At 37.3% G+C, this 23,908-nt stretch overlaps 1 protein-coding gene across 3 annotated transcripts in view; it reads right to left on the bottom strand.

The window, feature by feature from the left end:
• Positions 1 to 23,908, bottom strand: part of LOC136886412 (glucose dehydrogenase [FAD, quinone]) — a 160,554-nt gene that overhangs the window by 15,975 nt on the left and 120,671 nt on the right. For 2 of the 3 annotated variants that reach the window (XM_068230452.1, XM_067159184.2), the window contains 2 exons: positions 16,384 to 16,485; positions 7,108 to 7,400 (listed from right to left, as the gene is read on the bottom strand). In XM_068230452.1, coding sequence (XP_068086553.1) covers positions 7,108 to 7,400; positions 16,384 to 16,485 — 395 coding nt within the window. The remainder of the gene's footprint in view (positions 1 to 7,107; positions 7,401 to 16,383; positions 16,486 to 23,908) is intronic. The other variant, XM_068230451.1, reaches the window with a different exon arrangement.

Below are 23,908 nucleotides of genomic sequence, written 5' to 3' on the forward strand. Positions count from 1 at the left end.
TTGGTTTGAGGAAATTAGCACTTATAAAATTTGAAATGTTGATTTCTTAAAAGTATTGACACTGTGGAATAGTTATTATACAAAATCAAGATATTGAGACATAACATATACAAAACATGCTAAAATTACTTTAAAAAATTTAAAATGTTCGTCTAAAAAGGAAAGAATTTTGTGTCATATTAATTCTAAAAATAACACATGTCCGACGCTGAGATGGATCCTCTTCGTAAAAAGTTTGAACATGCGCATCGCTTGGGGATCGGATTATCGAACCCAAGACTTCAGTAAACAAGAATGGTATGACAAAACGCAAAAGCTGAGGCTGAATTCTGTTTTTCATGAAAAACACAGGAGGTAAAAATACTTGGCCAGAAAGAAGGCGAACAGATCAAAATTATCTTATAATGTTGAGTGAACAAAAATCATTGTATGATGACTAATGCAAGGAGACATGAATATGTTGGTTACAACACTAGGAGTAGGAACTCCAAAAACAGACTAAAGCTGCTGATACATTAAGACGGAATAGTTTATGGTGAATGAGTAAGTACCTATTTTATATAGCAAATAACTCTTAGGGATTCACACTCACTCTAATCACACACTGTCAAGCTCATATTTTTGTTTCACCACAGAGTAACCACGTTCTTTTCCTTGGGTGTCTACAACTTCAAGAGGGACCACATTTTCATAAGACTGTCAAATAAACCCATCAAATACTGTGATAAATTCATCTCAGCAGTGACTTTAATCAAAAACCAAAAACCAGAACTTTTAAATACCAAGTGGTTTATCTTTGTACATTCAATGTACTGGTATATACTGTATATTTCACTAGTTTAGTCAGGGGAAGCAGGACAGTCAAACCCATAAACGTTCTTGTAATGCCAATATTTCATATGGTTAAAAGTGTTTTCATTCATATGTGTGTGTTTTCAAACAATACACGTGTTCCTAGTGTTCGTGTAAATGAATGCGCGACAGTTTAGGCTAGAACTATGTCTTTGTACATTTTGCTTCATTGTGTGTATTTCATCCAATTTTTTTCAGACAGGAACAGGACTGTCACATCCAAGAATGCTTTTAGAGAGCCAAGTTTTCACACCATTATAAGTGTCCTTATTGTGTTTTGTATATATTTTCAACAAGTATATGTAATTCCAGTGTTCTGTGTTCTATGAACACAAGACTGTTAGAGCCGGAACTGGGAACTTTCTAAGCTCCAAGTTCTGCTTGCCAAGTGTACGTTGCATTTCAAGGTAATGTCTATCAACTCAATGATGTGTTTCCATGCAATCACCTATAGGTACATGGTTTTTCGTTATGATGATTATTATCAGATTCCCCTTAATTTAATTTTCACCGAGAACTGATGATGACTCCAAGGAAGTCAAAACCGGTCTTCTTATAATTTAATATATTTTTGCAATGTGTTGAATGGTGGAACATCCCTCAAACTCTACATTATTAGTTAAACGTCAACACGGAAATGAAGATCATAACTTACAATCAGCAGTATTCTCATCATTGGCTAGTATGGTTCGAGTGTCTGTTGCAGTAAAATTCTTTCTGTCCACTGTGTCCACCTATTCAATAAAATTATATCTTGTAGTAATTAAATCCTACATGAATCATAAACACTAGTTAGGAACATGCTTCGCCCTAGTTTTGGGCATCTTCAGCCTAATACTAATCTTAAGGTCAAGTCTATTTAACATTGGAACTTAATACTAAAATACAATGGACTTATGCTAAAAATTTTTTTTTTTTGCAAAAGTTGTGTTTTAGGTGATATATACAAGTTTACAATATTTACATTAATTAAAAGCCAGAATTTGTGAACAAGGAAACAACTAATTTTTTGTTTTTTACACTGATTAGAAGACGTCCAAAGTGTAAATTGGACTTCTCCTACTGTATGGATGGATAATTTATGCAAATGTGTTCATTTGACTAGAGATTGACCACAGTGTGAATTGGAGCTTCTTCAACTGTATGGATGAGCATTAGGTTGAAGGTTTTACAGTTGGTTCGTTCAAAGGTGGTTATGGTCACCTATGTCCGTCTATGACCAGAGACTCCATTATAGATTTGCAGCAATTATATGCTAGAATGCATTCTTGTTCAAATTATGTTGCAATACCTTTACTGGTATTTTTGAGGAATTATTATTATTATTATTATTATTATTATTATTATTATTATTATTATTATTATTATTATTATGTAAATGATGCGAATACTTCAAGCAAATATGCACAGGAGTCAAACAGCTAACGATCTTATGACACAGCTGATTTACGAGATGGAAGTAGACATCGTTATTATTAGCGAACCATATCAAGAGAGAGACCATCCAGGGTGGTTTGTGGATAACCTCGGAACAGCTGCAATTTGGATACCAGATTCAGGAAAAGTCCCAGTAACACAGCATGGATGCGATGACGGTTTCGTTTGGGTACAGACTGGGGGAATCACTATTGTAAGCTCTTATTTTACACCAAATGAATCTGTTTCCAACTTTCAGATGAAACTTGATGGTCTTGAGGATGTAATACGCAGAATGGAAAACAAACTAGTGGTCGCTGGTGACGTAAATGCTTAAGCGTTGGAATGGGGCATGCCACAAACAGACTCCAGAGGACGTCGTATAATGGAGATGGTAGCCAGAACAGGTTTGGTGGTCAACAACATTGGAAATGTGTCAACATTTCGACGGCCAGGATGTCAGGGAACAATACCGGATGTAACCTTCTCATCAGAGGATATTACGCCTAAGATTTGCGAATGGAAAGTGATCGAGAACTACACGGGGAGCGATCATCAATATATCATCTTTCGACTGCTCCAAGAATCTCCTCAAGAAAGAAACATCTTGCGCAGGCCAGCACGGTGGAACATAGCCGGTATTGACAAGGAAAAGTTCATTGATGTAATTCGGAATGGAATGGACAACATAACTGAAAAATGTTTTGCTCGTAGAGGGAAAGAAGCAGCTGGTGTATGTGTTGAACTCACTATGCAGCTAATCCATCAAGCATGCAACGCCTCAATGTCCCAAAGGAGACCGCGAAACAGCAAGCGCCCAGCGTACTGGTGGACCGAAGAGATTGCTGAACTGAGAAATAATTGTCTACGACTTCGACGCAGGGCTCAGAGGACGAGAGGCAGTCAAGAGAATACCTCAGTCACAGCGGAGTACAAGTCAGCAAAGAAGGAACTCCGTAATGCAATCAGAAAAAGTAAAGCCGATAAATGGTGGGCACTGGCTAAAGAAGTAGAAGATGATCCATGAGGACAAGGTTATAAGATTGTCATGAAGAAACTCGGGACATTTTCAACCCCGAGTGTGGATCCGCAAACAATTAAACAAATTGTGGATACACTATTCCCAGACCATCCAGAGAGGATTGACTGTGACGACGAGAAAGAACTGGATGATATACCCCTCTTTACTGTAGAAGAGCTGAATAGAGCTCTTAGCTCTCTTAGAAACAAGAAAACTCCAGGACCAGATGGTATACCTGCAGAAATGCTAAAGATAATAGCAGAACTATGCCCAGAACTGTTGCTGAATATGTACAATCATTGCCTGCAAACGGGTGTTTTTAGTCCCCGATGGAAAATGGCTCGTTTGGTTCTGATCAGCAAAGGAAAACTTGGTGGTTATAGACCTTTATGTATGCTGGACACAGCTGGAAAAGGCCTGGAGAAACTTCTGCAGCCCAGAATCCTCTCAGCAGTTCAACTAGCAGGGGAGCCATCTGTTTGCCAACATGGATTTCGGAGAGGACACTCGACGCTAGATGCAGTGTGGAAGGTGGTGAATACAGCAGAAAGGGCACAAACGGGCAACCATCATTCCCGTAAATTGACACTTCTTGTGACCCTGGATGTGAAGAATGTCTTCAATTCGGCAAGATGGAGCGACATGTTGGTAGCTCTTGAAGAAACTTTCAAGCTACCACAATATCTTATGCGCATAATGAGAGATTACTTCAAAGATCGCACTCTGTTGTATGATACGGAAGATGGAGAATAGACGAAGCGCCTGACGGCTGGTGCAGCGCAGGGATCGATCCTTGGTCCAGATGTTTGGAACATAATGGATGATGGCTTGTTACGTTTGGAGATGCCAGAGGACACGAAGCTTGTGGGCTATGCTGATGATGTGGCCGCCTTGATAGTAGCTCGTAATGTTGAAATGGCTCAAATTAAACTGAACCAGGTGATGCGGCGCATAAAAGAATGGATGATGAGTCACAGTCTAACATTAGCCGAACACAAAACGGAGATAGTTCTTCTGACGAGGAAAAGGATAGAAACTCTTGTACCAATGACTGTTGGAGAGTTAGTGATAGAAACATCTGCGAGCACAAAATATCTAGGAGTGACACTTGACTCCAAGCTCACATTCTGGTCTCATATTCAGAGAGTGACAGACAAGGCAGTAAAATACATGACTGCACTTAGCAGACTAATGGGAAATATTAAAGGTCCGAAATCCAGTAAACGACGTCTTCTCATGTCGACGGTTCATTCAGTGCTTCTATATGGTTCTGAAATCTGGGCTGAATCCTTGAGATTTGCTTGGTATCGGAGAAGGATAGCTGCTGTACAACGGAGAGCGGCTTTACATATTGCATGTGCATACTGCACTGTTTCCGAACCGGCAATCCTCACGGTGGCAGCAATAGCCCCAATAGACCTACTCGCATTGGAGCGGCATGAAATCTGGTGTACCAAAGGAGGGCTGGGAAAGAAATGTGCAAAGAAGTGCACCTTCAGTCAGATGAGGCGATGGCAACTCAGATGGGAAAGTGACCCTCGAAGCAAATGGACCAAGCGACTGATACCACGCTTGGATATCTGGGTTGAAAGGGCCCATGGTGAAGTAAATTACTACCTAATATATAAGTAATAATAATAACAACGTAAACGGTTCCACCTTTTCAATACTAAAATATATTCATAAAATTATAAATTACACGGTACTAGTTTCGACCCATCTAGGGGTCATCATCAGCCATATTGGAGCAAAGATCACTTTTGGCGAAATCCTAAGAAAATGTTATTTTAAAGAATAACAAGTGAGATGAAATGTAATAGTTAATAATACAAGGAATATACATACTAAGAGGTTTTTAACAAAGAATAAAGTATAAATGGGGTGTTGTAAAAATTATAATCATGGAAATCAGTAAGTTCTTGTATTGAAATGACATATATAAAATTATATATTATTATTATTATTATTATTATTATTATTATTATTATTATTATTATTATTATTATTATTATTATTATTATTATTATTATTATTATTATTATTATTATTATTTAATCTCCAAAGTGCTGTGAACCCTATTTTACCATAAGGTATGTTAGGGTTGTAGTTTATACAAAATATACAATTTCTCTGATAAAATTCAATACACAAACAGCAAATTAGACATGAACAGAAATGGAAAGATAAATGTATGATATGTACAATCTTTAATACTAGAGTACTAATATTTAAAATACTGCAATGATATTGATGACGTATATCACACCTTTTTTGTATGCGGCCATTGGACAATTCAGAGAAGATGTGTGGAAACTGAACTAGGAGAATTGACAACAGATAATGTTATTTCGGTGATGCTGCGAAACCAGGAATCCTGGGATCGCGTGGCAGTACATGTGGAGGACATCCTTCATCAGAAGAAGAAGGATTTGGAAGCATACAAACGTTCGTAAAGGAGAAATGAAGAAAGAAGACGTCTGAAAGACAAAGCACGATATCACCCTGAAGTAATGCGAGAGCGGTTCCGGGGTGATGACTCACATCGTGGGAAAAGGGTGTGTGGTTTTTAGTGGGTAAGAATCCCACACACTTGTGGAGTGCGGACCCTTCACAAGTGTCTTTTTGAAGATTTTCCACAATCCCTCGTAAAAAAAAAAAATATTATTATTATTATTATTATTATTATTATTATTATTATTATTATTATTATTATTATTATTATTATTATTTAATCTCCAAAGTGCTGTGAACCCTATTTTACCATAAGGTATGTTAGGGTTGTAGTTTATACAAAATATACAATTTCTCTGATAAAATTCAATACACAAACAGCAAATTAGACATGAACAGAAATGGAAAGATAAATGTATGATATGTACAATCTTTAATACTAGAGTACTAATATTTAAAATACCAGATCATTATATATATACAATATATATGTTAAACAGCTAATAAACAGACAATATTGAATTATATGTGTTTAAATACATAATCAATAAATTCTGAAAATTGAAAAGAGCAGCATTTTTTACAAAATATGAAATTTAGTGGTTTCTTAAAATAGCAACTGCAAGTTAACAAATGCAAAGTTCAAAACATGCTATCTCAAAAGTAGGACAATTGAACAGAATGTGTTCTACAGTTTGAATGTCTTCAGTGCAGAAGCACAGTGAGCCATTTTGTGTTGGAATTTTGAATCGCTCGAAGTAAGCATTGAATTTACCCTGACCTGAGAGCACTTGAGTTAAATAAAAGTTGCACACTATATGTTTACATCCTAGCCTACTATATACATTTGGAAAAAAACAAGTCTTTGGTTACTGAGCAATTTTTGCTTGCTAACCACAGTTCATTCCAACAAGAGAGCATTTCATCCTTTACGGTTCTTTTGACAAAAGAATTGGTCATTTAGTATAACTCTCTGACAAGTTAGAATTACAGGCTTCTTTGGCCAATTGGTCATCTCTTTCGTTCCCTTTTATGACGGAATGACCTTGCACCCAACCAAAACATATGTGGTTATTGTACTTTGATATATTCTCTCTCACATGTATTGTCAAGTTGTGTAAATGCCAGGTTTGGTAGTGAGTGGCACACTCTATATTTGCTGATTTTCAGTATTCAGCTGGACTGTTGGTGAAGTACTGAATTTTATAATTCTTAAACTGAATTGAATAAAATATTTGTCATTGTTGCAAAACAAGCAGCAGACCTTGCTACGCGACATATTCCTACACAGAAAGTCCATTCCTAGAATAAGGCACTTACCTCGAATTAGACATAATATATATTATCATAACCATTGTTGAACCTACCTAACGCCATCCATCAGAACATTTACATCACGCTGCTCAACGAGATAGTTGGCAAAGATTCGAGGAGGATCGTGCGGGTCATTACTTCGAAGAGTGAGATATCCTTTACTTCTAGGGCGTAATAGAGACGGAGTTATGTCAAACCTTGGGATTGGCCCAGTCAGAGGTGTTTCATCATCACTGCCCGTCTGAGAAGCATTTGCCATAAAACCAGCAAAAAATACTTGCAGTTCAGGTAAATGCTCTGGTTCACCTTCGATGGGATTCTGAGATGAGCGGATGAAACCTGTCACCTGTGACAAAAGAAGATTTTTAATTCTTAGTTTTCAGCCATCATAGTACAAGCATAATACCAATATAAATGGTTCGTTATTGGATATTATAAATTTTCCAGCCAACTCATTCCTGGTTGCCAGCGTTTTGCCCCCGGCCAGGCAGGTATCAATTTTTGGTAGCGAGACAGGGTCTCTCATAGTGCATTGGCACTGCCGGTGGCTACAATTAGCCTATGCAGTGGCCTCCACGGTATGCACTAGCCAGCGTCTTGGTAGGTGTGCTAGGTACCAACTGAAGAGCCCAGCCTAGCACACGGGGGCGAAATGCTGGCAACCAGGAATGAGTTGGCTGGAAAATTTATAATGTCCAATAACGAACCATTTATATTGGTATTATAAATTTACTCATTCGGAACAAATATTTCAGATTCCCTATGGGAATCAACATCTATATCATAGTACAAGCATGTCGAAAATATGTTTTGAATAATATTTTAAATCCAGTGATGAAATTAAATAAATATGGTACAGAATACTTAAGATTCACCCTACAAATATACAGTGTGTATCATAACTATAGTGACAAAAAATCAGGGATGTTCATTATTCCGGAAATATTGGTCCAATAGCAGTGTTATAAGAAGCGGTAGGCCTAGGGGCTGAAGGCACCTTAAATAAGATATGCCCAAAACTTCATTTTACAAATAGAACAAGTTGCCTTCCTCCATTTTCACAAAATTAAAGTTTATAACATAATTAAATCACTCATATTTAAGTAATACTAAGAAACGAGAATACATTATAACCACCTTAAAACAACGAGGGAACCAGCCCTCATAAACAGGTACCATACAGTTTCCAACAAATGAGAGAAAGGTTTCTTACTCCGAACAGCTAGAGCATACCCTGGCTATCTGACCACATTACAATTTAAATTAAAAGACATTCCCAAATAAGCGGAGAACACTAAACAAATTTTATACCAAAGGGAAACCAGAGTTTTCACTGAACTAGGTAATAGCCTCCGTATTTCGAACATCAATTGTCAAAGGCATGATAAGTAATGGCCCCAAATGAATTTACAGAAAAATAACATCTGTCTGTTAGGTTATCAGCCCAGAGGCTGGTTGGATCCTCAAATAGCATCACTAATAATAATAATGTTATTTGTTTTACGTCCCACTAACTACTTTTTAAGGTCTTCAGAGAAATAGCATCACCAAAGGCTATGCAGTTATAGGGAAACCACAAAAACCAATGGCAGTACCAAAATGAGGCGTACTAGGCAAGATGAGGAGTGAGGTAGTTTGCCATTGCTTTCCTCACTGGGCCAGACAGTGCTATTGTAGCACAACTAACCCTGTGAGCAACACCTTTCATGACACTCAGACACACTGGTTGTGCTCTGAATGTCATTAATCAGCACCACCCATACCCCAGCAGCTTCCATATTGTCACAGTCATGGATGAGACTGGGACTTCAGTGGAAGCTATACTTTGCTCTGGTCTGTGCTAAGAGATGGATGCAAAAGTACTGTATCCATGAAGAAATGACAGCAGGCAGCAAAATAACATACTACTATAAATAGAACCTTCAAAACTTACACTACTTAGCAGAGGCTTAGGCCCCATTCACAATGCAAACGCAACCGTAAACTTAACGACGTAACGTAACCGTAAAATTAACGTAAAATTTGTGGTATTCACAATGGAGGTACGTAACATTAACATAAAGAGTACACAGCAGCCAATCAAAACACTACCATGTTATTTAGCACAGAAGTCGGGTTTTGGGCTATCTCGCAGTTTTATATTTCAGTACCTCGATGGAATCAAACAACGTGGTAGCGGAATTCATATTACTTCAAACATCTATTGCTTTGCTCCTGGGAGCTGTGCAGGCCTACCTGAAAAGGCGATCTAAAAAACGGTGCAGAAAATGGGTTCATCCCTTGAATCAAAGAAAGTTATCTCAGTGCAATTTCGGTAATCTACTGTAAGAAATGACCCTCATCAGTTCGTTTTGGACATGCGGATGAAACCTGAACTGTTTGCCTTTCTTACGATTTGCTTCCCGTTTTCTAATAAAAAGAAATGTAAGGTCTCCTTTACCGACATCTATGCCCCTATCTATCACACCCTGATGAGATGTTTGGATGATATCATTTTCGTAAACTAGTAGTCCGTCATAATGTTAGGAAATATACAGGGACACTGTTTTATTTATGAAAGGGATAGTCTCTCGTCCGTTCGCCAGCGCTGGGAACTTGTCTCCCGCCATTTACCGTCAGATTTCATTGCTACAGGAAATTTATTTCCACCTATTATTTTTCAGTACAGCGTCTTTGTAATTATTTTTCCTTTTATCATACATACAAAGATTATTTTGAAAGAGAATTACAAGTGTTTTGTCGAAAGAAGTCAATTTTATCGTGCATAAAATAAAATGTTTACCTCTGCTCTGATTGGCTGGTTCTTAAAGTTAACGTAAAATTAACCGCAAGAGCTTGGAGTTTGCAATTCCTTAATTTTACGGACTCGCAGTTAAGTTTACGTCAGCGCATTGTGAATGGTTCCATTAGATAAGATGGTTGCTAACTTCTAAGTTAACGTTAATTTTAAGTTTATGTTACGTTTGCATTGTGAATGGCTCTTTATTCCTCTACATACGGAGGTTTCAGATCACCCATAGTACAGACACTTCCCTGAAGGGGAAAACATTATTACAAAATAATACAAGGTATTTCTAAACACCAGCGGGTCTATACCCTTAGAGCTCTCAAAGAGAAGCTAAAACATTACAAGTTTATAATGGATACATTTTAATAAAAGGTGCTTTCTAATACCTCAGGCCTGTCCCATATGTAGACATTGCAAGAAAGGAAACAAAGTCCCACTCTCTTACCTTCACCCTTCGTGACCGGGGACGAAGGGCCAGAGAAAAGAGCCCGTCAAGGGACCTCACAGCTCAAGTGCCAGCAGGCAATTGCACGAGGCAGAGTCTCCACCGCAAGTCGCGGCCCAGGTCAAGTCAGACACAACTCCTCAAAGAGGCAAGGAGAGAGGGGTAGGGCCGTGAAGCGAAGAGAGGGGGACCTCAATTCAAAGGGCGGCACTTCAGAGCGAGAAACTTCTCGATTTCTCTGAAGCCATGCGGGGAGAACAAGAGCAAGATTTATTATTTAAAGGGGAAACCCATAGCAGAATAAAGAATACATTTAAAATACATGCAACAAGTACACAATACCCAAGACAACTTGCAAGCATTATAAGGCACATAGAACTAACAAATGATGGCAGGTGAGAGTAAAAGTTTTTCATGGCAAATTCATCATGTTTTGTTAAAAACAATGGTGCAATCAGATTGGCGGAGCAAATTCTTCTTTTCAAGAAAATGAGGTTACTTTATTACTTCTGGACACGCGATTCAAACTGACAAACTCGCCGTATTTGCTGTGCCAGAGCACAAGCCGCTGCCTTGCTTCAGGGGAGAGAAGTGGAGGGATGATGGAGACAGAGATAATGATTGTCCTTGTATCTTACAGGCAATATCCACAGTTCATTTATTAAACAGTCGTAACTGCACACACAGTACAAGAACACTATTATTAAGACTTGTTTGTAAAAGAATGCACCAGATCGTTTCTCCTCTCGTCTGTTGGTCACATTTCTTCCAATATTCCTTCATTGTTTCACTATGTTTCTTTTTTCTTTCTTCAGACCACTTTGTGCTGGTTTTCTTTGCCTCCCTCCCTTGGAATTCTTCCATCTTTAAAACTTTCTTCCTGAAAAGTTCTCTTTCCATTACTTCTTCTTATCTGATGTTGTTTCCTTCCAAGTCTTTTCTGATCTCTTGAATCCAAGTGGTTGTTGATATTTTCTTCCAAAGATATGTGAAGATCTTTTAGGTTAGTCTACTGTTGCCCATTCTGTAAATATGTCCAAAAAATAGCAGTCTCCTTTTCCATACTGTTATCGATATGTTTTCTATGTTCCAATAAATTTCGTTATTACTTCTTAATTTCCAAAATTCTGTAGTTATTTGAGGGCCTAATATTTTTTCTTATAATTCTTCTTTCTAGTATTTCCGATCTTTCAAATTTATAACTGAGTACTAAGCATTCACTGGCAGATAAGCATTCTGGTTTCACAACTGTGTTGTAGTGCTTTATTTTAAGATTTTTAGATAAACATTTTTTTGTTGTATGTATTTTTTGTTATACCATATGCTCTTTCCATTTTTGTGTATCCTTACCTCTGTAGCAGACTTTTCCAAACCATTTTCTTGGATTGTTTCCTCCAAATATTTAACATGCTTGAAGAAGCAATCTTGCTGCCCCACAATTGGGTATTCCTTCACTCACAACATTGTAGATGGAATGAAATATTTAACGAAGGAAACCATACACCCACTGTTTTGAAATGATGTAGTAGTGACCTTTGGACTCTGTTCAGGAAGTCTGGTGTGTCGCACATTACCTCTGTCTCCCGCTTCCCACTCCTTTCCTTCCCTCCTTTGACGTACAGCAACAGGCAGCGGCTGGCTCTCTGCCATAGCAAGTATGCCAAGTTCATCAATTTGAATCGCGTGCCCAGAAGTAACAAATAAAATAATTTTCTCAAAAAGAAAAATTTTCTTCACCAATCCAATTGCACCATTGTTCTTAATCCATTCCAGTCTGGGCCTTAATATCCCTAACAAACGTTCTGTACTGGACATTTTAAAGGATATTTAAAACATTATATCTCTGTACCTATGATTCTTTTTTTCTTTCTGCTTGTTTGAGAGTCTAGTTTTGAAAAACACTGTTTGCATCATGTCAACTATCACTTGATATTTTAAAATTGTTTGTATATTATACCATGTTTTGCGAATGGAAAAAAAAGTCTGACGGATAACTAAGCAAGTACAGTTTTCTGAAATACTGTTATATTTACCCTATTTTGATAATATAAAATGTGCATTGCAATTACAAAAAACAAAAATAATGCATACGATATAAAAATTATAGTTTTTCAATAATAATAGTAATAATTACAATAATGAAAATGGGAGCTCTTATAAATTTTATTTTAATTGATAAATTTTGTCAAAAGTTACTCAAATATAAACTTATTGTTCCATTTACCATAAAAGACTTCTGAGAAAGAGAAAATACAGTCTTCTTAACAGACAACTTTACTAATATGTAGACAATCTTACGTATTCATGCAAATATGAAAAACGCGGGAACATGCGGTAGGCCGTAAAATAAACTCCAATCATAATGAAATGTAAGAAGTTGTTTCAAATTCATATGTCAATAATATGTTCATTTGGGCATAAACTTATATCATAAAATATTGAAAATATCACTTTCGTCAAGCACGTGTTTGCTGCAAGAAGCCATGTCTTAGAGTGTTGTATGTCCGGCGCTCCCGTCTCGCTCCGCAAGCCAGCTGCACGCGCGCCTGTGTATCATTCTGCTAGCTTCGACGCGCAGCCCTCAGTGCGCGTGCCTGACCATCGAGTGTACTATAAATAGGAGCTCCCTGCCTGCTCAATTGCCCACTTGCCCGGTGTCCAGCTCCAGAATACACCCTACGTCGAGCACGGAGGCTACTCCTCTTGAAAATGTGCTTCGACCAGGTGGACTGAATTTCTGGCAGTACGAGGTTTCACCTCTGGTCACCGCTCCCTTACCTGTTTCCGCTGCCTATGTTCCGTAATGCTTTTACAAGCCATTTTCATTCCCTAATTTATACAAGCTCCCTTAGTTTCGCTAGGTGGAATTTCTTCAATCAATTGAACTTGCTTTTTAGGAATTCAGGCACTTCAACAAACATGGACTCTCAAGGACATTTATGTTAGTGTGCCAGATAGTTTTCGACTATCAACGTGTCAATTCACAAAGACTATCTTTTCAAGATAGAAGTGTATATAAAGACTGTAAACCTGTACATATTGTATAAAGACAGACTTTTCTCAAGATTCAATATTCCTTTTTGCTTCAAAATAATTTTCAGTTATATGTGTAAATATCATAAAGTGAAGCAATAAAAGTTGTGATTTGTAAATTTCAACCTTGGTTACAACATAGAGCTCACTGAGTGACAACATCTACTGATGCATGCTGGTCAAAAATATTGTAAATACTCTGACTTAGACATATAATACTGCCATCTTCTTTAATACACTCGTAACTAATACATGAAGAAACATGATGTAACCACCAGAAAGCGTGCAAAGCTCGTTCTTGATTTTTAGTGAATTGTCAAACCTTACTACGGGCTATGCCCCCAGTGCGGCCTAAGCATAATTTCGGCCGCTTGCGAGCTATGCTCACAGTTAGACCGGAAAGAGTTAACATAACACGAAGAGCATCCCTGATTTTTTTGTCGGTATACTTGTGATACAACGAGAGGAAAAACGATCTGGTGCATTCCTTGGCTAACAAGTGTGTCTTAATTACGGTGTGTTCTTGCACTGTGTGTGCAGTTACCTTACCCTCAAACACTTTGCTAGCGGCATGTCTCGGACGTAATTCGTTTTGATGATATACACAGTTGTAAAATTGTTACGAGACTTCTGAAACAGGCTGTAAGAATGACTGTGCATGCAGCCTTAATCATCACAACAGTGAGCACATGACTGGTTGTGGCAATGGAGCAGGTAGCGGTAGGGGATATGTACACTGATCGAGACAAAACAGGCGTATGCGGTATATGCTCATTTTGGCGCTCTGTTTTTACCTCAAGGCAAAGGGCATCATATGTGCCTTACTGCAGTCTATGATTACAGAGGTTTATTTACAGCAGTTCATAACATCTGACTCATTCTTCCCAGATAGTCGGCATGTAAAGAGCCAGTCACATCATGTGCTGCCACACTATGATCCTCTCAGTACTTTCACGATTTATAAGCCCATGATAAAGTTAGAAATTGTAATATAACCCAGCAAGCATGTTCAATGTAATACAGTATGTTGTGTTCAAGTTCATTCATAGAACACATTTCCACAATGTAATACGAATGATCGAGCTTAGGGGCTCAATGGGTGTCCTTAAGTAGGCTGTGGTCCTTTGTTGAACTCAGGGAGGTGAGAAGAGTAATGGAGTGGCCCTTCACCACAGCTAGCCTGTTGAGAAAGTGGGCCCACTTCGCAAGATGGAGAGGCCCTTGAGGCCACACCCATTGGCACAACCGTGTGCTACTGAATGAGGGAGAATGCAGTTAAAACTAAGTGTGTTTTCTTCCTATTCAAGCAAAAGGCACCTAATTATAATATAATACACTGTACACAAATTAAACACATATAAAACTGTACTTCTGATCAAACTAAAGCCGCTCACTGCCCACAAATGGACAAGACATAACTTTGGTGAAATGTTGTCTAAATCTCATTCCCTGGATCTTTACATTTTGCACTCTGAATCAATCAATCAATCAATCAATCAATCAATCAATCAATCAATCAATCAATCAATCAATCAATCAATCAATCAATCAATCAATCAATCAATCAATCAATACTGATCTGCATTTAGGGCAGTCGCCCAGGTGGCAGATTCCCTATCTGTTGCTTTCCTAGCCTTTTCCTAAATGATTTCAAAGAAATTGGAAATTTATTGAACATCTCCCTTGGTAAGTTATTCCAATCCCTAACTCCCCTTCCTATAAATGAATATTTGCCCCAGTTTGTCCTCTTGAATTCCAATTTTATCTTCATATTGTGATCTTTCCTACTTTTATAAACGCCATTCAAACTTATTCGTCCACTAATGTCATTCCACGCCATCTCTCCGTTGACAGCTCGGAACATACCACTTAGTCGAGCAGCTCTTCTTCTTTCTCTCACTTCTTCCCAACCCAAACATTGCAACATTTTTGTAACGCTACTCTTTTGTCGGAAATCACCCAGAACAAATCGAGCTGCTTTTCTTTGGATTTTTTCCAGTTCTTGAATCAGGTAATCCTGGTGAGGGTCCCATACACTGGAACCATACTCTAGTTGGGGTCTTACCAGAGACTTAATATGCACTCTCCTTTACATCCTTACTACAACCCCTAAACACCCTCATAACCATGTGCAGAGATCTGTACCCTTTATTTACAATCCCATTTATGTGATTACCCCAATGAAGATCTTTCCTTATATTAACACCTAGATACTTACAATGATCCCCAAAAGGAACTTTCACCCCATCAACGCAGTAATTAAAACTGAGAGGACTTTTCCTATTTGTGAAACTCACAACCTGACTTTTAACCCCGTTTATCAACATACCATTGCCTGCTGTCCATCTCACAACATTTTCGAGGTCGAGTTGCAGTTGCTCACAATCTTGTATCTTATTTATCACTCTATAGAGAATAACATCCGCATAAAGCCTTACCTCCGATTCCACTCCTTTACTCATATCATTTATATATATAAGAAAACATAAAGGTCCGATAATACTGCCTTGAGGAATTCCCCTCTTAATTATTACAGGGTCAGATAAAGCTTCACCTACTCTAATTCTCTGAGATCTATTTTCTAGAAATATAGCAACCCATTCAGTCACTCTTTTGTCTAGTCCAATTGCACTCATTTTTGCCAGTAGTCTCCCATGATCCACCCTATCAAATGCTTTAGAAAGTGTCTTAGTCGAATGTCTTAAATATCAGTAAGCTGAATAGTGCACTGATTTGTAATAGAACTTTTGGAACTTTTCGATTTCAAGTCATGAAATAAAGTTTTCATAGTTGTCACTTTCTTCCTTCATTCTAGCATTCCTTCTTCATAAATGTTTAATGATCATTCCAGCATGTCTCAATGAAGCCCTTATTTCCCTAATTATCAATTTCAATTTCTCTACTTTCTTTTGACACTATGCATGTTTTATCCATTTTCTTTGTCCAATTAACACTTTGAATAAACAAACGAGCATATTATTAGTTAAATGGGAACTACCGAATTATGATAGGAGTATATTGTGTTCAAAGATCTTCCTGTAATAAAATAGGAAATGTTCTCACCTTTTGCACCTGAACAGGATTAATGACATTGATAGCCCCCTTCAATATGACATTACTTGGCTCGAGCTTGTCCACATCCATCAATTGTGGTTCCTTCCTTTTCTGCAAACCATTATTATTTAGAATTTCATCCAAACAGAACAATAAAGCATATCAGCCACTATCTTAATTTAAGTCCTCAAGTGATAATGATGCAAGTGCGATAACAGGTATAACTTGAAAACAATATTCTCTCGCCCATGGGTAACTAATGCAGATATCGAGCTCGAATTGTTGTTGTTGTTGTTGTTATTATTATTATTATATGATTATAGTTATTATTATTACTATTGCTTGTATGTATAGCTATGAAGTGATGTACATCCATTTAGTATTAATATTATTATTATTCATGTAGTCGAATGATCGTATTGTGTGTGAGGTTATGTCATGAAACATATGTTGTACATAGACATTGATATCAGTTCCGTTACTGTAAATACCTGTAAATTAATATTATAATTTATTCTTACCTGTATATTTAAACTGTAATCCATAATTGTGAAACACACTGTAACTTCTAGAATGGTATAGGTGACGAGAACAATTGAGAATATTCCACCCATTGCAAACTGTGTATTATGCACTCTAGAATTTTCACGAAGATATATATTTTGTAATGTAACTTTCTAGAAGTTAGTTATTGAGAGTTACTGTTAAGTGAGTGGTTGGAAGTTATTGGTTGAATAGTCATGTTGTAGCAAGGTTATACTTGTGACCATGTGGATGACATATTTCAAGCAGTCAACTGTTTTATTTGTGTTTCAATGTTGTCATCTTGATGTGCAGCGATTGGCAGTTGTCCTTAAATGGCGGTTTGTGATGTGAATGTTTCATGTCAGACAACAGTGATTAAGGTTATGTGTGTAATTTGTAAATACGTGTAAATAAAATAATTGTACCAACTGACAGCATCTCATGTGCGTCTTTGTGGATACGTGTGTGTGTGTGTGTGGCTGTAAGTAGCTGGGATAGGCAGGGAACACGTTTGGGAAAGCATTTTCTCTCAGTCTTGGCCCGGATAAGTATATAGGCTATCATTAATTTGGTCAGGCCTAAAGTGCTCTGTACAAATAACACTACGAACACCAGGTGTCCAGTTCCTCTTAACTGCATTCGTCCACAGGGCCCGACACTCTGGGTTCTTAGGGAACATACATCAATCCATATTTTAAAACAATGACGTTGTGTGCATGAAAAAAAATTAACATGCATGTCTACGTCTGATATGTACTAGCCTACGAAAAGAAAAACTTATCGATGTAAAGCAATGCCGGGTTTACTGTTCCCATCACTTCTATTGTTGCACCCATACATACAACAAAGACGCACGATAAACAACCGTTACATTAGGCAACTTGTCACAGGTAACTAACTCATTGGGTGAATACAAACTTACAAGTAGCAACCAGCTCACACTACTCCCCAGCCAGCCGTGGTGCTGAACAATATGGCTGCCGCTTTCAAGGAGTAGTACCATTTGAGCTGGCTAAGGGCCACTCCATTACTCTTTCCACCTCCCTGGTTGAACATTTAGCTCGAGAAGGGTGGAAGAACATGTTTTGTATTTTGGTTGCCTGGTATAATAGGACCACTATGCAATAACGGGACTGTTTTTGTACCAGTGTGTTTATGTGTGAAGTTTTTGGAATTTTAAAAGGAAATAGCATTCATATATGTTTATTTGTTAATTTCGTGCTGGTAACAGGTATCAGATGTATAAATAAAGGGGAGAATACGTAAGTATATGCTTCAAAGTGTTTACATGTCGGCCAACATATTAGTATGTATCCAAATTTCTGTTTTCACTGCACGAAAATAAGTTATATCTGGAGGTCTTTATTGCACCAATTAGATACACTGATATACAATATACTTATCAATTTAATTGTCTTAGAATATTCATGCTATATATGGCTACTGAGTTATATGTGAAAAGTTTACTCCATTCGTAGGCTTAGCATAGGCCTACATAATTAATGTCGTACAATATTAACCCACATGTTTTTGACTAACTGGATGTTGCTATGCATCATTACACCAAACGCCACCGGGTGAGTTGGCCGTGTGGTTAGGAGCGCGCAGCTGGGAGCTCGCATCTGGGAGATAGTGGGTTCGAACCCCACGGTCGGCAGCCCTGAAGATGGTTTTCCATGGTTTCCCATGGTTTCCCATCCATGGCCACTTCCATATTTTAAAACAATGACGTTCTGTGCATGAAAAGAAATTAACATGCATGTCTACGTCTGATATGTACTGGGCCTTTCCTGTCCCACCGTCGCCACAAGACCTATCTGTGTCTGTGCGGCTAAAGCAAAAAAAAAAAAAAAAAAAAAAAAAAAAAAAAAAAAAAAAAAAAAAAAAAAAAAAGCCAGAAGTTGTTTTTGAGATACTCGCCTTTATCCTTTGATTTATGTGTAAATTCAAGTAAACATAATTTTCCTAAATCTGGTATCCCCAGTGTTACAGGATAATAGATTTTACCTTCTTTCCAAAATTAACATTTTTACAATCACAGTATATCGATTTTTTGAAAAACACTTAGCCTAATGATTCAATTTCAGGTATTTCTCATGCATGAAACAAACACAATGCCAACACCAATAACCCCTTACTGTTGAGTGTCTGCTGAGTAGGACTTGAAAAATAATGTGACCACAGTCAGGATTCAAACCCAAATTTCCTAGTGTCCAGGCAGGTGCGCTAAGTCCTTGAACCACCACAAGCCATGCTACAATTCTGGTACATTACTAAAGTCTTAGATGAAGAGACTGTAGGGGAGCTGTTCCCTAAAGTCATTTCTATAACCCCTCACTGATTTGAGGAATTTAATCTGATCTGAGCAAAATAAATGCAAATGTTAATAAACAAGCCATTGCAATCTACACAATGCAATGTCCATTATTTCTCCATGGATTTTTTTCATGTTATGTTCTGACAGTACAGTAATGACGAGATATTTTCAAGCCTATGAGTAAGATTTTTCCTTCTTTAGACACACAGTAGATGCTAAGTAGAATGGCAGTCTCCTAAACTAAGCAAACGATATGAAGGTCTAAAAATTTTAAGCAATTCTAAAAAAGTATCGACTTTTTAATTACTTGTGTCAACCAAAAAAAAATACTGTAGTGGATCAGAATGTAAAATTAAAAAACAGTATGTGCTCCCAAAAATTCATACAAAATACTGGACAGGTAATAGTAAATTGTTACACTGAGTTGATTCAAACTCAAAATTAGAATCTACATTGAACCAGTCTATGTTGTCATTTAAAAGTTTTTCAGTCTGTCGAACACACAAGGGCTGTCTGGCCAGGTATATCCTGTTACGGTAATTGAGTAGGCCGTACAGCCAGCATCTCAACGCCGAGTGTTATTTGCAAGCATGTGATCCATAGAGAGCGGCTTGTGGGCAGCGTTTGTTCTCCAGATTAGGTGCGGCTGTTAACTTGATGTGCAGAAGGCAACAGGAAACCACTGCACAAGGAAATTCCCAAGATGAGCAGTCATGGACAGAAGCTTGAGCAAAACTGTAAATACTGATCAATGGCTTCGGAACCCAAGATCTGGCAGGAGAGGGGATGGCTGCAAGGCTTCTGAGGTCATCATCCAACAAAATCCTTGCAGCAAAGTGAATAATAAGTTCAATCTAGAGACCTGGAATGTGAAAACGTTGCTAAGAATAGGAAAACTAGAAGAAATCAAAAAAATTGCAATGCAAGAAACAGTCCTTGAATATGTGAAACAAGGTGGTCAGGGAAGGGGGACTTCTGTTCTGACGGATTTAGAATAATTTACAGTGTAAATGAAAAGTTGTTAATGAATCGAGTCACTATTATCTTACAAAGAAAATAGTCCAGTCATGTGATCAATACATATCATGTAAGTGACAGATTGATGATGATCAAAGTTGATCCAGTTGATCTAATGATCAATCATGTATAATGTCCAACATCAAACAGTTCTCGAATTTTCTCGAAACGCTTTCTGAGAGGCCAGAATAACAAGGTTTCCTATTGGTGAATCTAATGTCTGGAGTAGTTGCAGGCTTACCTGATTGGCTATTCGCGAGTTTCTCAATTTCCAACCTTTCGACCCTCTGTGGGAGCAGAGGTCTTGTCTTGTCTTTATTCCTGACCATCGAAGAGAACAGATGTTTTTGTTACTGAGCTGCTTAGTGGCAGGACACGCTTAGCGTTCATCCCTTTTGGGGCTCCTGTCTCCAGGGGTAAGCACTATATTCTTGTGTTTGATATAATTTAAATTCTTTCTTGTGTTTCGGCCTCTTCTCATTTAATGTAACTTTTCGTGGTAATGTAAATTTTTGTTTTACGTTTGGGAGTTTACTCTAGACACCTGCATTCACCAAATTTGAGCATCAGTCTGTCTTAGCTGTTCAGCTAGTCCGCAACATGTTGTTTTTGGAGGCAATTCTCTTTTCAGGCTCAGTAGTTTGCCTCCCTTCATTCTGTGTCAACTTCTACATTAAAGTTTACTCTCCTATTGTCCGAAGAGCTTGATTAGTTTACAGTTTTTCTTTCATAAGTTTATTTAAATATCCTTTGATTTAAGCGTTCTTAATTGCCATCTACTATGTCATTTGTTGTTTTGTTTTACTTGATTTTGTATCTTTTCATTTTGTTAATAATTAATAGATTAGTCGAGGGTGATTATCGAGAGCCTTTCTTTCCCCACAATGAGATACTATCTCATGGCCTAGTAGGGTTCCTTCCACCTTCCACGTCCTTGCATAGTTGTCATTTGTTACACCTGTAAGTTAAAATTTTCGAATCTCAAACATGATGTTAATTTTCTTTTAATTTCACATATTTCTATTTTTATTATTTCATTCAGCTGTTGTTGTTGTTGTTATTATTATTATTATTATTATTATTATTATTATTATTATTATTATTATTATTATTATTATTATTATTATTATTATTATTATTATTATGTGTACGCTCCAAAGTGGTACATTAGTGTCAACATGGAAGTATGGTGGGGTGTAAAGTTTTTTATTGAACCTCGGCTCAGTTTTAAAGCGGGGGAGGATGAGACCTATTGGGATCGCTGTGTGAAGTAAACATTATCAAGAACTGTTTAAAAATTATTTGTATAAAATAATTAGAATGATAATTTTAGGCCCATCAAGAAAGACACTATGAACATTTAAGACTAAATTTTCTGGAGATCTTGGTGCAAAATATTAAAATTTATTTGTTTCGAGCGGAGCTCGAATTTAAAGAAGGGGAGGATGTCACCGGTGTTCAGACAGTTGCTTTTCATTGTTTCATTGTATTTTGAAGAAGTTGTGTATCGTTTTATTTAATGTTGTAAATGTGAACTCTCAATAGATTATTTTTAGGGTTTCGTTCATTTGGACTGTTGAAGAAGAAAATTTTGTAATTTAAATAATGGTGTAACTGATGAATTGGACCTTTTGAATTGCAAAATTAACTAAGTGTGAAATTATGTTTGGTGTTGTATAAAGTAATTATTATTATTAATATTTAAGATTTGAGTACGTAGATTTTTGGGCAACCTGTACTGCCACTTGTCATTTTTTAAAGTATATTTCCTGTCGTTTCCTGTAAGTTGCTGATTCATCAGAAAGAATTTTCTTGAAAAGCTTTCTGATAGGTCACAATAACAAGGTTTCCTATTGGTGAATCTAATGTCTGGAGTAGTTGCGGGCTTACCTGATTGGCTATTCGCGAGTTTCTCAATTTCCAGCCTTTCGCTCCTCCGCGGGAGCAGAGGTCTTGTCCACGTCTTTATTCCTGACCACTGAAGAGAGCAGATGTCTTTGTTACTGCGCTGCTCAGTGGCCGGACGCGCTTAGCGTCCAGCCCTTTTGGGGCTCCAGTCTCCAGGGGTAAGGGCTATATTCTTGTGTTTGATTTAATTTAAATTCTTTTTTGTGTTTCGGCCTTTTCTCATTTACTGTAACTTTTCGTGATAATGTAAATTTTTCTTTTGCTTATGGGAGTTTACTCTAGACACCTGCATTCACCAAATTTGAGCATCAGTCTGTCTTAGCTGTTCAGCAAGTCCGCAACGTGTTGTTTTCGGAGCAAGATATAAATCTCATTCCGTATTGACGGTTATCACTTTAGAAATGAAAATATTTACAAAATCCTCCTTATCAATACAAATCAAGTCACCTGTTAGATGAAGCAAAGTCTATACATGTTTCAGCCTAATCTCAAGGTCATCTTCAGTAGCAAAACAGTAATTACATAATACACAAACAAATTAAAAATCGTTATGAAGTGACAGTGAACATGATTAGTGAGTTAAAAACATACTGAGGTACAAAGTCCTCTCGTCTAATAGATCGTTCTTGACCGGTCGCACTACACTCCTCAGCAAGATATTTTCATTTTAACAGTCAGCAAGTTTTATTTGACAATTCAAGAACGATCTATTAGACGAGAGGACTTTGTACCTCAATATGTTTTTAACTCACTAATCATGTTCACTGTCACTTCACTTCATTACGATTTTTAATTTGTTTGTGTATTATGTAATTACTGTTTTGCTACTGAAGATTGCCTTGAAATTAGGCTGAAACATATATAGACTTTGCTTCATCTAACAGATGACTTGAAGGAGGATTTTATAAATATTTTCATTTGTAAAGTTGTTTTCGGAGGCATATCTCTTTTCAGGCTTAGTATTTTGTAATTAAATGTAAATCTAACTTTCTTTCTTGAATGGGGATATTTTTCTTCACATGAAAATTTTGATTTCTTTTGAGGTTGCCTTCCTTCATTCTGTGCCAACTTCTATGTTAAAGTTTAATTCCTATTGTCCGAAGAGCTTGATTAATTCACGGTTTTTGTTTTATAAGTTTATTTATATATGTATCCTTTGATTTAAGTGTTCGTAATTGCCATCTACTTTGTCATTTGTTGTTTTGTTTTATTTGATTTTACATATTTTCACTTTGTTAATAATTAATAGATTGGTCGAGGATAATTATCGACAGCCTTTCTTTCCCCACAATGAGATACGATCTCATGGCCTAGTAGGGTTCCTTCCACCTTCCACATCCTTCCGTAATTGTCATTTGATAGACCTTTAAGTTAAAGTTTTCGCGTCTTGAACATGGTGTTAATTTTGTTTTAATTCCATATATTTCTATTTTCACTATTTCTTTTATTATTATTATTTTTTTTTTGCTAGTTGTTTTACGCCGCACCAACACAGATAGGTCTTACGGCGACGATGGGACAGGAAAGGGCTAGGAGTGGGAAGGAGCGGCCGTGGCCTTAATTAAGGTACAGCCCCACTTGCCCCTTAAGGAGCACGTGGAACCATTAAATAGCACTGGTATTCTTCATCTTCTTGTTCTTCTTATCTTCCCAAAACTTCCTCATCCTTTCACTATGGGGCTGCCGTCTTTCTTGTGTCCACAAGTTTTTGAGTTTCAAGCTTTTCTCAGATGGATTCTTGGGTGCAAATTTATGGCTGTTGATCTT

This window comes from Anabrus simplex, chromosome X, assembly GCF_040414725.1.
Source record: "Anabrus simplex isolate iqAnaSimp1 chromosome X, ASM4041472v1, whole genome shotgun sequence".
Taxonomy (NCBI): domain Eukaryota; kingdom Metazoa; phylum Arthropoda; class Insecta; order Orthoptera; family Tettigoniidae; genus Anabrus; species Anabrus simplex.